Source organism: Girardinichthys multiradiatus, chromosome 11, assembly GCF_021462225.1.
Source record: "Girardinichthys multiradiatus isolate DD_20200921_A chromosome 11, DD_fGirMul_XY1, whole genome shotgun sequence".
Classification (NCBI taxonomy): domain Eukaryota; kingdom Metazoa; phylum Chordata; class Actinopteri; order Cyprinodontiformes; family Goodeidae; genus Girardinichthys; species Girardinichthys multiradiatus.
Window position 1 is genome coordinate 11,812,382 of NC_061804.1, and position 17,766 is coordinate 11,830,147.

At 41.8% G+C, this 17,766-nt stretch overlaps 1 protein-coding gene across 3 annotated transcripts; it reads left to right on the forward strand.

Moving 5' to 3' along the window:
- The first annotated feature begins 1,756 nt into the window (after positions 1-1,756).
- On the forward strand, positions 1,757-17,454 carry LOC124875859 (smoothelin-like protein 2). 3 transcript variants are annotated; one of them, XR_007040154.1, is made up of 14 exons: positions 1,757-1,897; positions 2,008-2,683; positions 8,745-8,817; positions 10,251-10,406; positions 10,495-10,647; positions 10,859-11,068; positions 11,153-11,293; positions 11,380-11,442; positions 11,524-11,581; positions 11,670-11,795; positions 11,875-11,989; positions 12,101-12,252; positions 14,535-14,674; positions 16,312-16,448. XR_007040154.1 is itself a non-coding variant. In XM_047378257.1 (13 exons), the coding sequence occupies exons 2-13, from the start codon at positions 2,240-2,242 to the stop codon at positions 16,436-16,438; spliced, it is 1,818 nt and encodes a 605-aa protein (XP_047234213.1). In that variant the 5' UTR covers positions 1,757-1,897; positions 2,008-2,239; the 3' UTR covers positions 16,439-17,454. The 3 variants fall into 3 exon arrangements, 2 of the variants coding, with proteins under 2 accessions (XP_047234213.1, XP_047234214.1); XM_047378257.1 differs by lacking the exon at positions 14,535-14,674 and having other exon boundaries at positions 16,312-17,454; XM_047378258.1 differs by lacking the exon at positions 14,535-14,674 and having other exon boundaries at positions 11,673-11,795; positions 16,312-17,454.
- Positions 17,455-17,766: the final 312 nt, after the last annotated feature.

Sequence of the window (17,766 nt, forward strand, 5' to 3'; positions counted from 1 at the left end):
CATCCATCTCAGTGTGGTTTGGATCATCCAAAGAATAGGACAGGTCCAGACTGCAACGAATAATCAGGACTGCATAGAGAATAATCAGAGCTGACCTTCCCTCCATCCAGGACTTATACAGGTCTAGTGTCAAGAAAAGAGCTGCTAAAATCTCTGCAGACCCCACGCACCCTGCACATAAACTGTTTAGAGTTTAACCTTCAGGTGGCGCTACAGAGCACTGTTCACTAAAACCAGCCGCCACAGAGACAGTTTCTTCCCCCAGGCTGTTTCTCTGTTGAACATTTAATAGAGTACAAAACAACAGCATACAGATGTTGCAAATGCACCTTTTCTATTAGATATGTGTATATTGTACATTGTAAATATGTTTATTCTGTAATACAAAAACAGAACAAAAGAGCAAAGTGTACTGGAGGCAAATTCCTTGTTTGTGTGTACGAACTTGGCAATAAAGCTGATTCTGATTCTGAAATGAAGAAATAACTAGAAGGTTGCTCCTCACCTGAACTCGCGCAGAGAAATAATCAGCTTGAAGTGTGAGAAACAAGTTGGAGCAGAACCCAGGTTTATACAGCCACCTCACACCGAGGAAGATGTAAGGGCGGGGGCTAAAGTCTAACTTCTTGGAGTTACCAGGTCTCCATGACAACCAATAGACGTAGTAATATAAGGGGCGGAACAATCAACTGTCTTCCAGTCACAACCGTTGACGTGTGTTAAGTACAGTAGAGGATCTGTCATGATGTGGGTTTGTTTTTTTGTTGGAGCACATGACAGCACAAACAGAGATATCTGGGGGCTTCTGCCAGAAAACTGAAAATGGGTCGTCCACCGGGCCTGAAGGAGGAATCAGGGAGGACTGTCTGGACCAGCTACAGACTTCCCAGAGTTCCCAGTCTTTTGCAGTAAGGAAGGAAGGAATAAAAACATGCAGGGCAACAGGATGAAAGAACAGAAGGAAACAAAGACACGAGGTGGGAAGGAAGTAAGGGCACCATGAAGAAAGGACTGAAAAAAGGAAGAATGGAAGGAAACAACAGATTCACAAGAAAGAAAGCATGTAAGGGGGGAAATGAGGAAAGAAGAAAGGAAACAACACAAGGAAGCAAACAAAAAGAAAAAGTGGAAAAGAAGTAAGAGCAGAAGGAATAAAGCAAGAGAAGATGAAAGGAGGACAGAAAGAAAATAGGAAGGGCTTCAGAGGAAGAAAGGAAAGAAAGCAGGCCAGAAAGAATAGGATAGCGAACAAGGTCTGACAATATGCATTTTCAAAACTCGTTTCTTTTTCCAAATTTATCCAGACCTGTAAAATCTTTCCTGACTGCACATGAAACCTGGAGATTGTCCAAAGAGAAATGATCAAAGATCCATGTCTCTGTTGGTTCCAGCCTCCTGAAATGTTAGAGGAGACTGATGTCCTGCTGACAGGTGGAGGTTAGACAAAGTTCCCAGTTATTGTGGTAAAAATTGGTTTCTTAACATGGATTTTTCATCACAGAATAATTAATAACAGGAGTGTAAATCAATAAAAAACAGCACTAAAACTTTCACTTTAAACTAAATCTGTTGGCACTTTCAGGTACCTTCAATAATCTCTGCATCTTTTTGGTTGTGTAGAAATAATCTCTGCTTTGAAGGCCCAGAATGAAACCGATCCCTGACTGATGGATTTCTCCCCGCCTGCAGCTCAAATAGCAGCTGAGGGACACGCAAACATCTGAATTATCCTGGCCCCTCCTTCCTGCTTTATCTCTTCCCACCCCTTTATGTCCCAAAATACAGAAGTGAACTTGCTGCACACCAGCTCAGCAGCCATACATAGCTCAGACATCAGACCGGGCCGCAGGTGAGCGTCCTGCAGCAGCAGCAGGTGGGAGAAAATGACTCTGGAAAGGTTGGTTTGATTGCTCTCACATGCATTTAGAAACTGATCTGTTTTCCAACGCGTCATTCTCGGACACTTTCCATGACTTAAAAATAACAAGCGCTCTCACTTCTCTTCAGATTAGCAGGAAGGGAATGCCCTTGCTGATAGACGTTCTCCATGGAGCTCAGTGGGACTTCCAGCAACAGCAATAATCCTCTGAAAGCATCTGTCAACTTTACGGAAAAAATCAGCAGATAGCTTTCCTTAATTTGTTAGAATTGGTGGAGAACTTTATTTTAAAGGATCTGAGGAGAACATAAGTGAGGGAGGTGTTTATTCAAAGAGGCCCTAAAGGTCCCCACAGAAGCCATGGATGAAGCTGAAGTTGGAGCCCAGGAGGCCTTGGTGAGCCAGGCTCTTGTTGAGTTCAAGGCCACACTGGAAGCTGCTGTGAGGGAAGTTTACGTGGATGTGAGTGCCTTCAAGCACCGCATAGAGCAGCGGATGGACGAGCTGTGGGTTTCCAACCAGCCCCTGACTGAGGCAGTGTCCCGGCTGCAGGAGGAGAACCTCCAGCTCAGGGCCAAGCTGGACGCCCTGAGCCGCCTGGTAGGGGGTCTCGGCAAGGTGAAGAGGAGGAACGAGGAGGAAAGCAGGGATAATGGCCATGAGGAGACTGGGCTTCTTAACTGTGTTGGATCAGAGACCAGTTGGTGTGTTTCTGCACATTCTGGAGCATCAGGGTCTGCTGCTGCTGCAGGCAGCATCCCTGCTCCTCCTCCATGGAGACTGAAGAGACATTCAGAACCTAATGTGAGTATTCTTTCTGCTGCATGCACAGCTAAAGTCTGCCTGTTGATTGCAGAAACATGTAAAGTAGCTGCACCCTTTTTATAAAGGTCCAACTCACAGTTACTAACGTAAATTCTTCCTGCTATAAGATTAAAGATAATCTACAGAGCCGAGCGGTAATGAGGTCTTCATTAGTAGTTCCCCAGCCTTCATGAAACCATGTTCAAGTCTTTCCTTGGACTTTGGCTGCTTTGAACTCATTTACGGTCCGGTTCTTGTACTTGATTATAACAGCAGGTTGTGTAAAATGAGGTTTCCAGCCCAAAGACGTATCTACAGTAGATGAGCATTATATAAAAGGCCAAATGTCTTGTCAGGTTACCCACACACCTTCCCCTCCACCTACTAACACCTGTTACCCATCCTCTCGCTGCGTTCCTGTGCATGAACCATATGGGCCCATATGGGTCATACAGATGGTGAGCAATCCTGCAGCGGACCACAGCTGGAACCAGATATTTACGTACACCACATGTAAAAACACATATAACCTTTTATACTCTCACTGTCTGACATTAAATCAGACTAATTGATCATAGATAGATCAGTATAGACTCTGCAGAAGTTCATAATATTTCTGAGACTTCCTCTCAGACTGTGATGGACTGGCGACCTTCTACAAGGTCTGATCAGTTAATTCAGGTTTTGTTTTAAATCATAAAGACAATAAAAGGATTACAGGATCATCCCCATTTCTGCGTCAAAGAAGAATCCATCACCAAAGCTTTTTAAAATCATATATCTGCAGCAGTACATGTTGGTGATCAATACTTTGATATGTCAGAAATACTGGGAGTTCTTTGTTTTTATGCATTTTATATATTTTAAAAATATATTTGGCCAGCCATGCACCAACCACAACCGATCAAGGGAAAACTGGCCTAGTCCAATCCCTGGCCAATTGAATAGTGTCTTTCTACTTTTAAATGGAAAACTAAAACTCTGGTCCTTTAAAGGTTTTTGCTTGTTGAGGCGAACTAGCAGCGATATTAAGTAATATAGTTTTTAAATGGAGAAATATGATGTTTTACTTTTTTTTGTGTATTAATTATTCAAAACATGATATATCAGAACCAGACATTAAAGCGGTCTTCGTACCATTAGCAACAGAACCATTCCTGATGGATGGACGGACCACTGAATGGTAAATTTCCAGCTTGTAGCTGTTTGGGAATGACCGTGTTAGAGCTAAAATCCTACTTCCTGTCAGCCAGGCTTGGTCTCTTTGGGAACTTTGGTTCTGGCTAAATGGTCCACTGGACACAAGTTTGTGGGTCTTCTTATGGGTGAATTATTTACAGGTCAGAGTCAAGTTTAGAGTTTCCACTCGTACAGAGTTGTCAGGTACCAGACTGAAAACAAGTGGAAAAGCAGCAAAAACCAGGAAAGACCTTCAGAAAGCCTGGGGAACTAATGATCAGAACCACTATGGACATCCCGTCCATGATTTTTAAATCAATGATGGTAAATGGACTGAACCGTTCTAATCTTGATAAGCACTTAAATCACTTTACACTAGAGTCTGATTGGTTCGGCTGCACTCAAAAACACACACATTCATACCTGGATTCACAGATCAGTGCAGCCTTATGGGAGCAGATGTGATTAAATCATTATTGTTGATTTAAATGGTACCCCTCCAATGTAAAGGTTTTTAATTGTAACCACAAATATCCCTTTAAAACTACAAATGAAATAAAAATAAAACGCCCCCTTCCTTAGCTCTCTGCTGCTCATAAGCCACTTTTATTTAAACCAGCAGGTCCTCCAAAGGGCACGAGTATTTTTGGGTTTGTGATTTGGGAAGGGGCTGCAGCAGCTCTGAAGCTTCCTCCCTTATCTGAGACACACGTTGTTCTGCAGACCGGAGTGGAGGCAGAAACAGGGGCTTCGTCTATTAATGATAAACCACAACCAGGAAAGCTGTGGATTATATGTTTAAAACAATAAACTCCAAGATCCCGCTAACGTCATTGCATCTACTGTGTGGCGCTGCAATACGTCACTCACATGTATAAATAAACCCACCCCCTAATCACTCCGCAATTTAGCCTTCTTGCCAATCCCAGTCTCAAGTCTCCTGATGGAAAGTTGAAATGCGTCTACGTCGCTGTCAATTCAAACCGTGAGCACACATACTTCAGAGAGACAAGCAGCTGTCCTCTGGAAACACACACCCTGCCAACATTCCTCTCTGCTGAAGTCACCTGGTCTTTAATCAACCCCCACCGGGCCACCCATCCCAGACTCAGACATCTGACCGATTAAACCTTCATCCAGAGGGAGCCATCCCATGGCCCGTCATTTAGCAGGTAAAACCTCCACCATTTTAATCTGTTTTCAACAAACAGGAATGACTCAGTCAATCGTTTCAAGAAGAACCGTCCCCAAGTGGTGCTTAATCTTTTCTAACTCTCAACATCCTAAGGGTGTATATGCCGGAAGAGTGACCTTCTCTAAATCTGAGTCTAAGATCCTCAACCAGAAAATGGTGAAATGCCCCCTCCAGGTTGGGTATGAACTTCTGCCTGAAGTAGAGAGAATATGGTGGGGGTTTTCTGTATACAGGTCCTTCTCAAAATATTAGCATATTGTGATAAAGTTCATTATTTTCCATAATGTAATGATGAAAATTTAACATTCATATATTTTAGATTCATGGCACACTAACTGAAATATTTCAGGTCTTTTATTGTCTTAATACGGATGATTTTGGCATACAACTCATGAAAACCCAAAATTCCTATCTCACAAAATTAGCATATCATTAAACGAGCTATGAACCTAATCATCTGAATCAACGAGTTAACTCTAAACACCTGCAAAAGATTCCTGAGGCCTTTAAAACTCCCAGTCTGGTTCATCACTCAAAACCCCAATCATGGGTAAGACTGCCGACCTGACTGCTGTCCAGAAGGCCACTATTGACACCCTCAAGCAAGAGGGTAAGACACAGAAAGAAATTTCTGAGCAAATAGGCTGTTCCCAGAGTGCTGTATCAAGGCACCTCAGTGGGAAGTCTGTGGGAAGGAAAAAGTGTGGCAGAAAACGCTGCACAACGAGAAGAGGTGACCGGACCCTGAGGAAGATTGTGGAGAAGGGCCGATTCCAGACCTTGGGGGACCTGCGGAAGCAGTGGACTGAGTCTGGAGTAGAAACATCCAGAGCCACCGTGCACAGGTGTGTGCAGGAAATGGGCTACAGGTGCCGCATTCCCCAGGTCAAGCCACTTTTGAACCAGAAACAGCGGCAGAAGCGCCTGACCTGGGCTACAGAGAAGCAGCACTGGACTGTTGCTCAGTGGTCCAAAGTACTTTTTTCGGATGAAAGCAAATTCTGCATGTCATTCAGAAATCAAGGTGCCAGAGTCTGGAGGAAGACTGGGGAGAAGGAAATGCCAAAATGCCAGAAGTCCAGTGTCAAGTACCCACAGTCAGTGATGGTCTGGGGTGCCGTGTCAGCTGCTGGTGTTGGTCCACTGTGTTTTATCAAGGGCAGGGTCAATGCAGCTAGCTATCAGGAGATTTTGGAGCACTTCATGCATAACTGTACATGATTATTTGAAGGTTGACGTTTTTTGTATTAAAAACACTTTTCTTTTATTGGTCGGATGAAATATGCTAATTTTGTGAGATAGGAATTTTAGGTTTTCATGAGCTGTATGCCAAAATCATCCGTATTAAGACAATAAAAGACCTGAAATATTTCAGTTAGTGTGCAATGAATCTAAAATATATGAATGTTAAATTTTCATCATGACATTATGGAAAATAATTAACTTTATCACAATATGCTAATATTTTGAGAAGGACCTGTAGCTTGATGAAGCAAGACATGGATAGAAGGATGAGGGCTTCATCTGCAGTAATGGGTCGCTGGACCCTATGGTTCCAGTTGGTTGTACTGAATGAGCTAATATCCAAGATTAATCTCTTAGTTGACAATTTTCCTGATGTTCCAGTCTTCACCTCTGATCATGAGAATAGTCCCCCAGGGTTCTCTTCTTGGTCCACTTCTTTTTTCTCTGCACTTGCGCCTGCTCCCAGTCTTTCTGCGTGGAGTTGCCATGTTCTTCTGTAGCATGTGTAGGCTCTCTCACAGTATTCTTACTTTCTTCCACAATGCAAAATATGCCCGTTTGGTTAATTGAGCAGTCCACGTTGTTCTTAGGGTTTTAATGGGCATGGTTGTTTGTCCTGTTCCTCTCGGTTTGGTCCTGTGATGGAGTGGTGACCTGGACCCCGTCTCTCACCCATTGATTGCTGGAGAAAGGCACTAGTCCCAACCCCGTCTCGGCCCTGCAAGGACCTGACTTGTAAAGAAAATGGATGGACGCACATGTTCCTTTCCATCCTTCTTATCACATTTTAGTCCACAATGCAGATGAGTCACAAATTCATCTTAAAATAAGGCAACCCCTTCAATGCTTGCTTGACTTTCTAGGAACTAAACTTCTCTTTTTTTTTGTTATTTTCTTGAAAGTAGGCAGACAGGAAACGGGGCAGAGAGAGGGGGAAGACATGCAGCACCGGTCTCTGGGGTCAAGACCTGGACCAGGGACAGCTGTGTCGAGGACCGAAGCCTCCACACATGGGTCCCGTGCCACGTCACCACACCACCCACCGTGTCTAGGAACTAATCTTACTTAACGGAAATGACCAAAAAACAACTGAAAGCATCGGACCTTCTAAATGTCACTCATCCCACCGTAAAGATCTTGGATGAAGCCAGATGAGATGAACCCAGAGTGACGTGGAGGTCAGGCTTTAGTTGAAGCGTCAGACTGTGATTTCCTCCAGCAGCGCTTTGAGATCAGCAGAGCAATAATCTCCCACCCATGACGGACTGATGCAGTAGCTGGATCGCAAAGTGGACTGACGATTGCATGCCTCGAGGAAGCAGGAGGCATCATAGGAAGTTTATACCCACAGAGGAGCGCTCAGCGTGTCTCCCTGATTTCCAAAGCATCCATTTGGGTCTATATTGGGACGTAAGAAGAGTCCAGCGGAAACTCTTACAAATCTAAAATAGCTCTCAGTGGGATCCTGGGTTTGTTGGCCACAGCTGTCATAAAAGGAGAAGCTGTTAACAGCTGACCATCCCACAAGCAGAGAGGTGTGCTTAAACTCACAGAGAAACAGATTTACTACTAAAATTAAAGGTCTAAAAGTAGCTTGAGCTAAACACCAGCATGCAGCTCCCAGAGCAACAAAAGTGCCATCCCTCTTATCTGTGAGCCATAAGGGAGGAGCGCTGCATCTGTTCCTGGGATTTCTGTTTAAATCTCTTCCTGTCAAACTATTTCTGACTGGAACAAATAATATGTTTGTTACAAAATTAAAAGGCTCAATTTCTAACATCCAAAGAACATTTTGACAGCTTCTACACTAAACAACAAGTCACTGAAAAGCCTCCACAGGTTGGCATTCACCTTTAATAACGGATCCATCCTAAAGGTTCCCTGTCTGGAAAACTGGAACTACAACCATTTTCTAGATGTCGGGTAATATGGATACATGTTTGTTTTTACCAGATTCAGTAACTCACTGTCTACACGTTTCATCCATCCATCCATCCATCCATCAATCTATCCATCCAGCCATCTGTCCGTCCATCAAATGGAACCTTTGAAATATCATCAGAAAATAATTTTAAACTTTTTTATTTATTAAAGAAAATTACCAAAATTAAATAAAGACACAATGAAATTTGAGTGAAATATGGAAAACAGAAACATGAAGGAACCCTGTCCATCATATACAATTTGATAGTCAGACCGTCACTTTGAAAACAGTTCAAAGTCATCGAATGAAATATTGCTGTAATATTGATGTGCAGAATGAGTGTGAAATGTGTCAATACAGAGCCGGGTTTATTCTCTCTGTACATTAGTGACCTGGTTTCATCCGATGATTCTTGTTAGGTTATCTTGAAGACAGGACTGACTATGAAACGGTGCAACTTTCAGAGTTTTATTCCTCTGAAAACTCCGATTCATTCCCAGTTTGTTTTTATTGTTCAGGGCACCAATGCAAAAGAAGGCAAAAATAACTCTGATGAAGCCAGAGCAGCCCAGGAGAGCCACAAACAGCAAGGTAGGCAGCTGCTCCATACAAAGCCTTTACCATCCTCACTAACTCTACCAGGCTGAAGTTGGCATCTGATTCACATTCTGCGCAGGAATAAAGAGCTATTCTGCTGCATTTACCAATGCTAGACGACCTTTGATCCATTCTAGTTAAAACCTAACACACATAGAATGCTCAAACTTGAACTGGATTGTTTTACATTGATTATACATTCTACTCTATTACACAGAGTTTAGTTTAGTTTCATAGTTTGGTTTAAGTTTGAAGGTTCTAAATGTGTAGAAAGGATCGAAGGTTGTTTAGAGTTGGTAAATGTAGCAGAATAACCTTTAAATCCAACACCGTAACTGATGCTAAACTCTCCTTGTTGTGTGTTTGGATCACATCGGAACACTGTGAAGAAGCCACCCCCCAGTCCCACACCTCACCTGGTCAGTTCATGTCCACCTCACCTGTCTCCAGACCATAATAAGTCGTTTTTTAATGCAGGAAACTGCTGGAATTTAAAATTCTTTATGAAGCCACCATTCAGTATGAAACATGTTACTTTTCAACTTGCAAGTAGCTTTTTGAGTAGGGTTGTAACGAAACACGTATTCATACCGAAACCTTTCGGTACAGCCCGGTTCAGTACGCTTCCAGCATTGTTTTAAATTGGTGCACATGTGGAGCGACTGCCGTCCCGCTGGCCGATGTTAGCTCTTTGTTTGATTTGCTTCCTGTATACATGGTTCATTACGGTAAAACGGCAGTATGGGTCCCACTGCAGGTGAAAAAATTAAGGAATGATGAGAAAAGAACTAAAAAGCACATTTATACTCCGCCTTGCAACAAAAGCGGACCCAGACAGACCTGCCAGCTATCACCAGGGTCTGCTATTAGGAAACATCATGGTTTAATGTTCAGCTTCAGGGATGATGGAGAAAGAAAGGTGGACTGAACCAAAGCTTCATGTCAGAATTTTTCAACAGTGATAAGGGAGGTAGCTTCTAATTAGGCATCTCCAACAATAACAAGCAGAATTTAAACTTCACTGGTACTGAGGCTAAAATCCAAAACCTGAATGCAACAAGCATTCAACCAGCCCCAAACGGACCACAAGTCCACCCAACCACAAGGGTTTTCAAAGGTGCATTTAGGTACATCTGTGAACCTAATCTCCAGTCAGTTCTGTACCGGCTGCTTTTTGAATTCTAGAACATGCTGATCAAATCAAATTACTGCCAGAGTATTTTACCTTTCTTTGTTTCTTTCTATGATTGGTACAGAAACGTGACTTTAAGACCGAGCTAGGTACCAAACCGTCAGTTTTGAGTACCTTTCCACCCCTATTATTGAGTCATCCTTGCATCTGGACTGGGAATTAAACCTGGGAAAATCAGGAATATTAAATGCTGAACCCTGATAGGATGCGGTTAACTCTGTGTTTGTTACTCCAGACCAGGAAGAATCCGGTCCGTTGATCAAACCCCATTTTCCTCTAACTGCAATGACTAAAACCAACTTGGATACTGTGAGCACTCCGTCTCCCACTTCTGTGGCCAAAACCAGCATGGAATCCCAATCTAAACCAGTAGAGTTGACTGTTATAGGTGGTGAGTGGAAACATGGCTTCTGCTTATTAAAATCAGTATGAACTTGTTTTACTGAAAGGAAAATCTGCTCCGATTCTTCCTCTTTTAGATGCTGATGACCCACAGCCCCATCTGCCTGTCACTGCCATGACCACAAAACCCAGTCTGGAGGGCTTCCTCGCTGCCAAACCAGTTTATTCTCCAGCATCAGGGCGGAAAGCTGCAGGAGATCATTTATTTATTGGAGATCTGCAGCAGGGAGGTTTGTTTCAGTGTTCCTGTTTTCATCAAACCAAAACTGATTAATTTACGTCAGTTAACCTCAACTTCTTGGAAGTTTGTCGTAGAAATCAACACTTAATATACAGCCACAGTAAAAAGAAAGTACACCCTGTTTGAAAACCGCTTTTTTGGGTTTGCTCCGGTTATCTTTGATGTTGTGAAACATTTAGGTGAGACGTGTGTTTCTGTAGGAACACCTGGAGCAAAGGATCCAAGCTCCCAGAATCCGCAGGATCAGTCGGACTCTCGGGCTTTGTCCTGTTTTCCTATCACTGCTGCAACCAAAAGCAGCTCAGATGTTTCTGCAGCATCTAAATCTGATCTGACTGCTGCTTCACACCTGAATCATTCAGTCCAAGAATCACCAACAACAAAACAAACCGATCATCCAATCAGACGCGGTGAGGACAGTCAGATCCAGTTTCTACTTTAAGGCTTCGTGCATGAAGTTTGTTTTAAATCCGTTTAAATCTTCCTTCCTTTAGAAATTAATGAACCCAAACCCCACCTGCCTCTGTCGGTCGTGACCAAGCCAAATGCAGAGTTGGCTGTTTCAGCCCAGTCTCAGTCTCTTTCAGCATCACTGGATCTCACAGTAAAACCAGGGGAATATCCCTTTAAGCGCGGTGAGTTTCAGCGAAGACCTTAAAAATATTTGCTTCTCTGTTGTCTTCGCCATGATTGTTGGTTCTGTTGCATTTAATCACTTCAGCACCAGTTCTGAAGATACCCAGTCCGAGTTTAAAGAGGAGTGTGAGTTTTCCTCAACCTGCAGGTACGACTAGGTTTCATTTTATGGACATTCTTCTCTTTGCTCTTGTTCGCCATCCTGAGCATTTTAATCATTTCTTTACAGAAAAACTCCTTCCCTCCAAATCCTTCATAAAATCTGGACTCTCACCCAAACTGGACAAGTATGTTGTGATAAATCAAGTCGTTCTCTTAGTTAACATAAACCGACATTTTAGGACAATACTTCAACTATGTTTGTAAATCCTTCAGCAGATTTAACAAGTCTGGGTTGGTTGAGTTTAAGCAAGAAGCAATGAAATCCCAAACACTTCCACGCTCCAATGGGGCCCAAGCCAAACGGGCCCTGTTTGAGAGGATGAACTCAGAACCCATAAAGTAAGTCAATCCAGATCAGCTTCTTTGTGCCACAATATGGATCTTGTCGTAAAATCTGTTGAAATTTTCACTCAAACAGGCTGAAGGATTCCAAGCCCAAACTGAAGCGCTCCCAGAGTTTTGGAGTGTCCAGCGCCAGTGGGATAAAGCAGATCCTTCTGGAGTGGTGTCGCTCTAAAACCATCGGCTATAAGGTCCAACTTCATGTAGCTACATCTCACAGTTTTTAAACAGCCTGGAGAAAAGAAAGCCAATGTGCACGGATAAATGTTTTCCTCAGCCATTTCTTGTCATTTTTCTTGTAGAACATAGACATCCAGAACTTCTCCTCCAGCTGGAGCGACGGGATGGCCTTCTGCGCTCTGGTCCACTCTTTCTTCCCACTGGAGTTTGAGTACAACGCTCTGAATCCTACAAACCGCAAACAGAATCTGGAGCTGGCCTTCACTAAAGCAGAGTAAGTAAAGTAAGCTTGACCAGTATCTTAAATCCAGCTAGAACTGCAAGGGAACTGGTCTCTCTATAATATCATTGGGTATGAGTGTGTGTGCATGGTTGTCCTGTGGTGACCTGTCTGCAGGGACAGATGATGGATGGATGGATGGATGGATGGATGGATAAAAATGCAAGGGGTCCAAGCCCTCCTTAGTAAGACCCTCCCTGCTCACCTCCCTCCCCCAGGTCCACTTATTGGGTCATTAGCCAAAATAAAAACCCACCAGCTGCTTTAACAAAATCACTGATGTTATTAAAGCAGGTCATCCTACCTATACAGTAAGCTTTATAGACTCAGCGACACAAATGATGATTGTAGTAGAGGAAACGAAATGGGTTTTTTCTGGTTGCATGTTAGATCCTTAGATGTTTCATATTGCCTTGAAAAGCCGGTTCTAAGACCTGTTCTCTGCTTGCATTAAGTTGCAACCAGCACTAAGCCTGCACTGAGCTTTTTAAACAGTTTTCCATTAACCTCCTAATGATAAATGTACTATCATTAGGAGCTGATAGGACTGTCTACCAATACCCATGGCGATCTGTATTGGCAGCACTGACTTATTCGTTTCTAAAGATTCACTTAAAACACAGAAATTGTTGTAAAGTTCCTTAAATATTCTTAGATAGCCGAGTGAGTGTCTGGTATGTTCTTGATTATTTTTTTTTTAAAGAACAATTGTAAATCATCATTACGACCTTGCACCAGTATGTAACATAGTACTGTACATTTACCAGTTTTTATAAGTTATACTGAGGAAGCGAGCATTGTTGCTGTAGTCCAAAGAAATCTGGAAATGCACGTGTCAGTTTAAAGTATGAAAGTCTGAAAACGTCACGAACTTCAAAACAGACCAAAAGTTGTGATTTGTATGCTATTCATTATTCAAAGTTTATTCGTCTAATTTATACTTTCTTTTATAAACTATGCCAAGTTCAGAGCTTTAACACTTTATCCAAGATGAGTGCTTACCTCATTATTTAGAATATACAGCATGTACAACGTTTTGTTCATATTCATTCGGTTGTCAGTAAACCTCTCCACATTGTAGCGCCCCCTAGAGTTTGATGTTTATGAAACTTGATTTGCTACCTTGGTATCATGTTTTCGGTTTGGGATAAGAATTTCCTACAGATATCTGCTTTTATGTCGGAGATTTGTGCAATTACCACTTTTGGCTAGCTAGCAATGAAAACTGGATTACAAGTAACTATAAACCTACAACTTTACTCCATTAGGCTTCGTCTCTTCATCAGATATCCAACTTATTAGGCAGTTCAGGCTTGAATACTTGGCTGAGATTTGGTTAGATGGTTTTACCTCATTTTGTGATGTAGAAAAACAAATGTTATAGGCAGAAGTTCCATGTTCTCATCCTTCTGCTTCCATCGGATTAAGAGTTAGAGGAGTTATTTAATTAAATGTGGTTGATTAACTGCTCATCCACCAGTGGGAGCTCCTCTATGAAGGCAGAGGTTTTGGCAGTTTGGTGTTAAGGATCATACAGGTGTGCGTTGACACAACAGCAGGGCAGAAAGACAGTTGCTGCTCATCATTCTGGGAAGGGTTCAAAGGTCATTTTCAAATCATCTGAAGTCCATCATCCTACAGAGAGAAACATTATTCCCAAGAGGAAAACATCTTAGAGAGCTGCCAATCTTCCCAGGAGTGAACATCCCAGCAGATTCAGTCCAAGGTCAGTGCGTGAAGCTCAGAGAAATGACCAAAAACCCAAGAGCTCCATCTCAGGCTCTACAGGCCTCAGCTGGCAGGGTTGAAGGAGAAAAACTCATCTCTCTAAAACTACATGGCAGCAGGATTTAAGTTATAAAACTGAATTGGAATTTACTGCCAAAAATCAAGAGGACATATTTTCAATTTGAGAGCAGGATTTTATTCTGCTTTCACTCAAAACTTCAGCTTTCTTTCAAATATACTCTGTTCTCTCTCAGATCTTTGTTTCTGCACTCAGATCTGATGCTTCTTGCATAGATAAATTTCTCCTCCTGCTTGCTTCATCCTCCATGTGTGCAAACTTGCTCTCTGCTCGGATCAAAACTGCGCTCTCAAGTTTCTTCCCTGCTCACAAATTATTTTTCCTCTGTCTCAGATTAAAGTCATATCATGTCCTAGCAATCATATCAGCCAATAGAATGACAGTGTGCAACTGCTAGGTCACAGGCTAAGTTGTGGTGCGCTTGTTTCCTTCTACTGAGCGTGCCTCTGTTGCTACTTCCCTGACACAGGTCATCCGGAGCAAAATCTGGAAGTAAGTGTTTCTATGCATCCGGTGTGCGTCGCAATTTCATGAAATAGGTCAATCTACTTCGATGGATAGCTCAACTCAGCAAAGACAATGACAATGGATAATACAAACTATCCTGAAGTAAGTGATTTTAAACATTCAGTAGTTTAATATGTACGTCTGTTTCTATCAATATAAGCAACATTCAAATAAAATATGACAATCACACACATCTTTTCAGTGGAAGACATGTTTAAGAATTGCATTGTAAATTTGCTGATTTATCTAGTATATCAAAGATACAGATAAGGATTTACAATATTGCTGTTATGTTTTCTGCAAAATGGTGACAAAGCTAACCTTACATTTTAAGGTTTGGTCCTTGTTGGGTTAAATTAAACACTTTCTTTTTTGGAATAGCTATTTATAATATCTGAATCATATATTTTATAAATAAATGCTTATTCTTCATTTTCTATAATTGAAGTGCTTCACAATAAAATAACTATAATGTTATACTTTCTACCATTGTTACAGACTCTGTTGAGGCGTCAAATTCTGGAGCAATTGCTGAGCCAAATGCAATATGTTCTCAGTCATCAATTGTAGCAACACTGGCCCAGTCAGTAGAAGGAAACAAGCGCACCCCAACTTAGCCTGTCACCTAGCAGTTGCACACTGTTCTATTGGCTGAAATGGTTGCTAGGAGATGATACGACTTTAATCTGAGAGGGAGCAAAAAGAATTTGTGAGCAGCGAAGAAACTTGAGAGCAAGTTTGTGCGGATGGAGGATGAAGCAAGCAGGTGGAGAAATTATCTATGCAAGAAGCATCAGATCAGAGCGCAGAAACAAAGATCTGAGAGAGAACAGAGTATATTTGAAAGAAAGCAGAGGTTTTGAGTGCAAGCAGAATGAAATCCTGCTCGCAAATTGAAAATATGTGCTCTTGATTTTTGGCAGTAAATTTCCCCCATACAAGATTTCTGGGACAATGTCCTCTGGACAGATGACACAAAACTAGGGACGTTTGACAATAATGGACAGCTCCATGTTTGGAGGAAACCAAACACAGCAGATCAGCACAAACTCATCATACCAACTGTTAAGCACAATGGTGGATTAATGATGATTTGTGCTTGTTTTGCACCCGCAGGACATGGATGTTGTGCAGTCATTTGCATAAACCACAAACCCCTCTGTTTACCACAATATTTTAGGGTCAAATGTGAGTCATAGCCCAAACTGGGTCATCAACAAGACAATGAACCTAGCAGCATATCTATAACAGAAGGGCAGAAAAAGAAAACAATCAGATGTTGCGACGGTCCAGTCAAAGTTCAGATCTTAACCTAATTGAAATGCTTTGGTGGGACCTTCAGGGAGCTGTGCAGAAACAACTGTCTGCAAACCTTAATGAACTGAAGCAATGCTGAAAAGAAGAGTGGACCAAAATTTCTTGTCAGTGAGACAGACTGATAAAGTCAGAGAGTAAATCCCTGCTGAGTTAATTTTGCTAAAAGTGCTACAAGCTACCGAACCATGGGGTGTTCCTAATTTTTCCTTTAAAGTAAAGAGTAGTAGTCCAAGTATAGAACCTTGTAGAACTCCATAAGTAACTGTAGTGCTTAAAGAAGATGTATCATTCTCACAAACACAACAACATTAAGCTAGCTGTTTAGCAGTTATAGATTTAATTTGTCCTTTAGGTCATAGCTGTGGTGTATTCATTATTTTCAGTGTATGTCAGTATTTTTTACTCACGTCTCTATGTTTCAGGGAGCAGGCCGACTGTCTGCGACTGATTGAGGTGGACGACATGCTGGAGATGGGTGACAAACCAGACCCCATGTGTGTGTTCACCTATGTCCAGTCCCTCTACAACCACCTGAAGAAGTTTGAATAGCTCTGCATCAGAGTAGCTTACATGTCGGGTTCATACAGAGTGAGTTTGTTCACCAGTTTCACCAGCTGATTGAGTGGTTTTAGGTGTGTGGTTTTATAGGCACAGAATATTGAGAAATGTTGATCTGTCAGTGTCCGGGCACATGAGAGACCATCAGGAGCTTGATTGGATCAAGATAAAGTTCATTAGCAGTTTCATTGTGTTGCATGACACCCACCTGAACTACACAAGATACCTGGTTGGGTTTCATTTCTGTCAGAGCACGCCTTCAGAAAGCACCCAGATTGGTTCTGGATCTATATATGGAAGGGGGTTCGCATGGTCCAAAAATGGAGAATGAACTGGATGAGAGAATGGGTGTTGCCATCTGCTGGTAGAACATAGGTAGAGTGAACGTTGCTCACTTGAAGTATTGTTAAAATTATTTAACCCATTTAACAAGCTGATTGGAGGTGGTTTACTGAGTCGTTAAAAGTTAGACTGGTTACAATGGTTCCTACCCGGGCCGGAAAAGTGCTGATTTTGGTATTTTCCAGGTCTGGATAAATAAATAAGAGTTTATTCCCTGTCCCACTGTCTAAATGTTGTCTTTCCATATCCCCCTTCCTTCCTTCTCTCTTGTGTCCTTCCTTGGTTCCTCCCCTTTGTCCTCCATTACTTCCTTCGTAACCTTGTTTTCTTCTAGTCTTCAACCTAGTCCTTGCTTGTGCCTTCCCTTCCTGACTTTTTTCCATCTCCTTTCCTTCCTTGTGTCTTTCCTTCTAGTCTCTGCTCTTTCTAGCATCCAAATATAAACCCTGCCTTCTCTAAAAATTTCTGCCAAAAATTCAGTGAAGTTGATTATTTAATATTTTTGAATGAACGTAAAGGACTGAGACCTCTGCAGCGTTGACTCTTGAAAAGTCTGGAACTTTTACATGATAATGTGTAGGAACCCTGGGTTACCAACTACATATTAGAATTTTAATCACATGTACTTTGCAATGAAATAAAATAAAGAAATACATGAAATCATACTTGTTTTGTCTTTATTTTACATTAAATTGTTGGGTTAATTTTTGTATTGATTTTATTTATCTACCCTAGAAACAAACCACAAATAAACAGAACGATCTTCAATCTTGAATAATTTTTTTGTTCTGCTCTTCATCCCCTGTAAATATTCCCCAAAGTTTGCAATTTGCGACTTTAACAATTTTAGATGCATAAATGTTTCAGGGATTCTGAATGACTATAGAAAACAATTTATTGGTTTAAAAGTCATTATTTGGCAAATTCACCAAATCTTTCCTTCTTCTAGTTACCAATATAAAGGTACGCCTCATTGT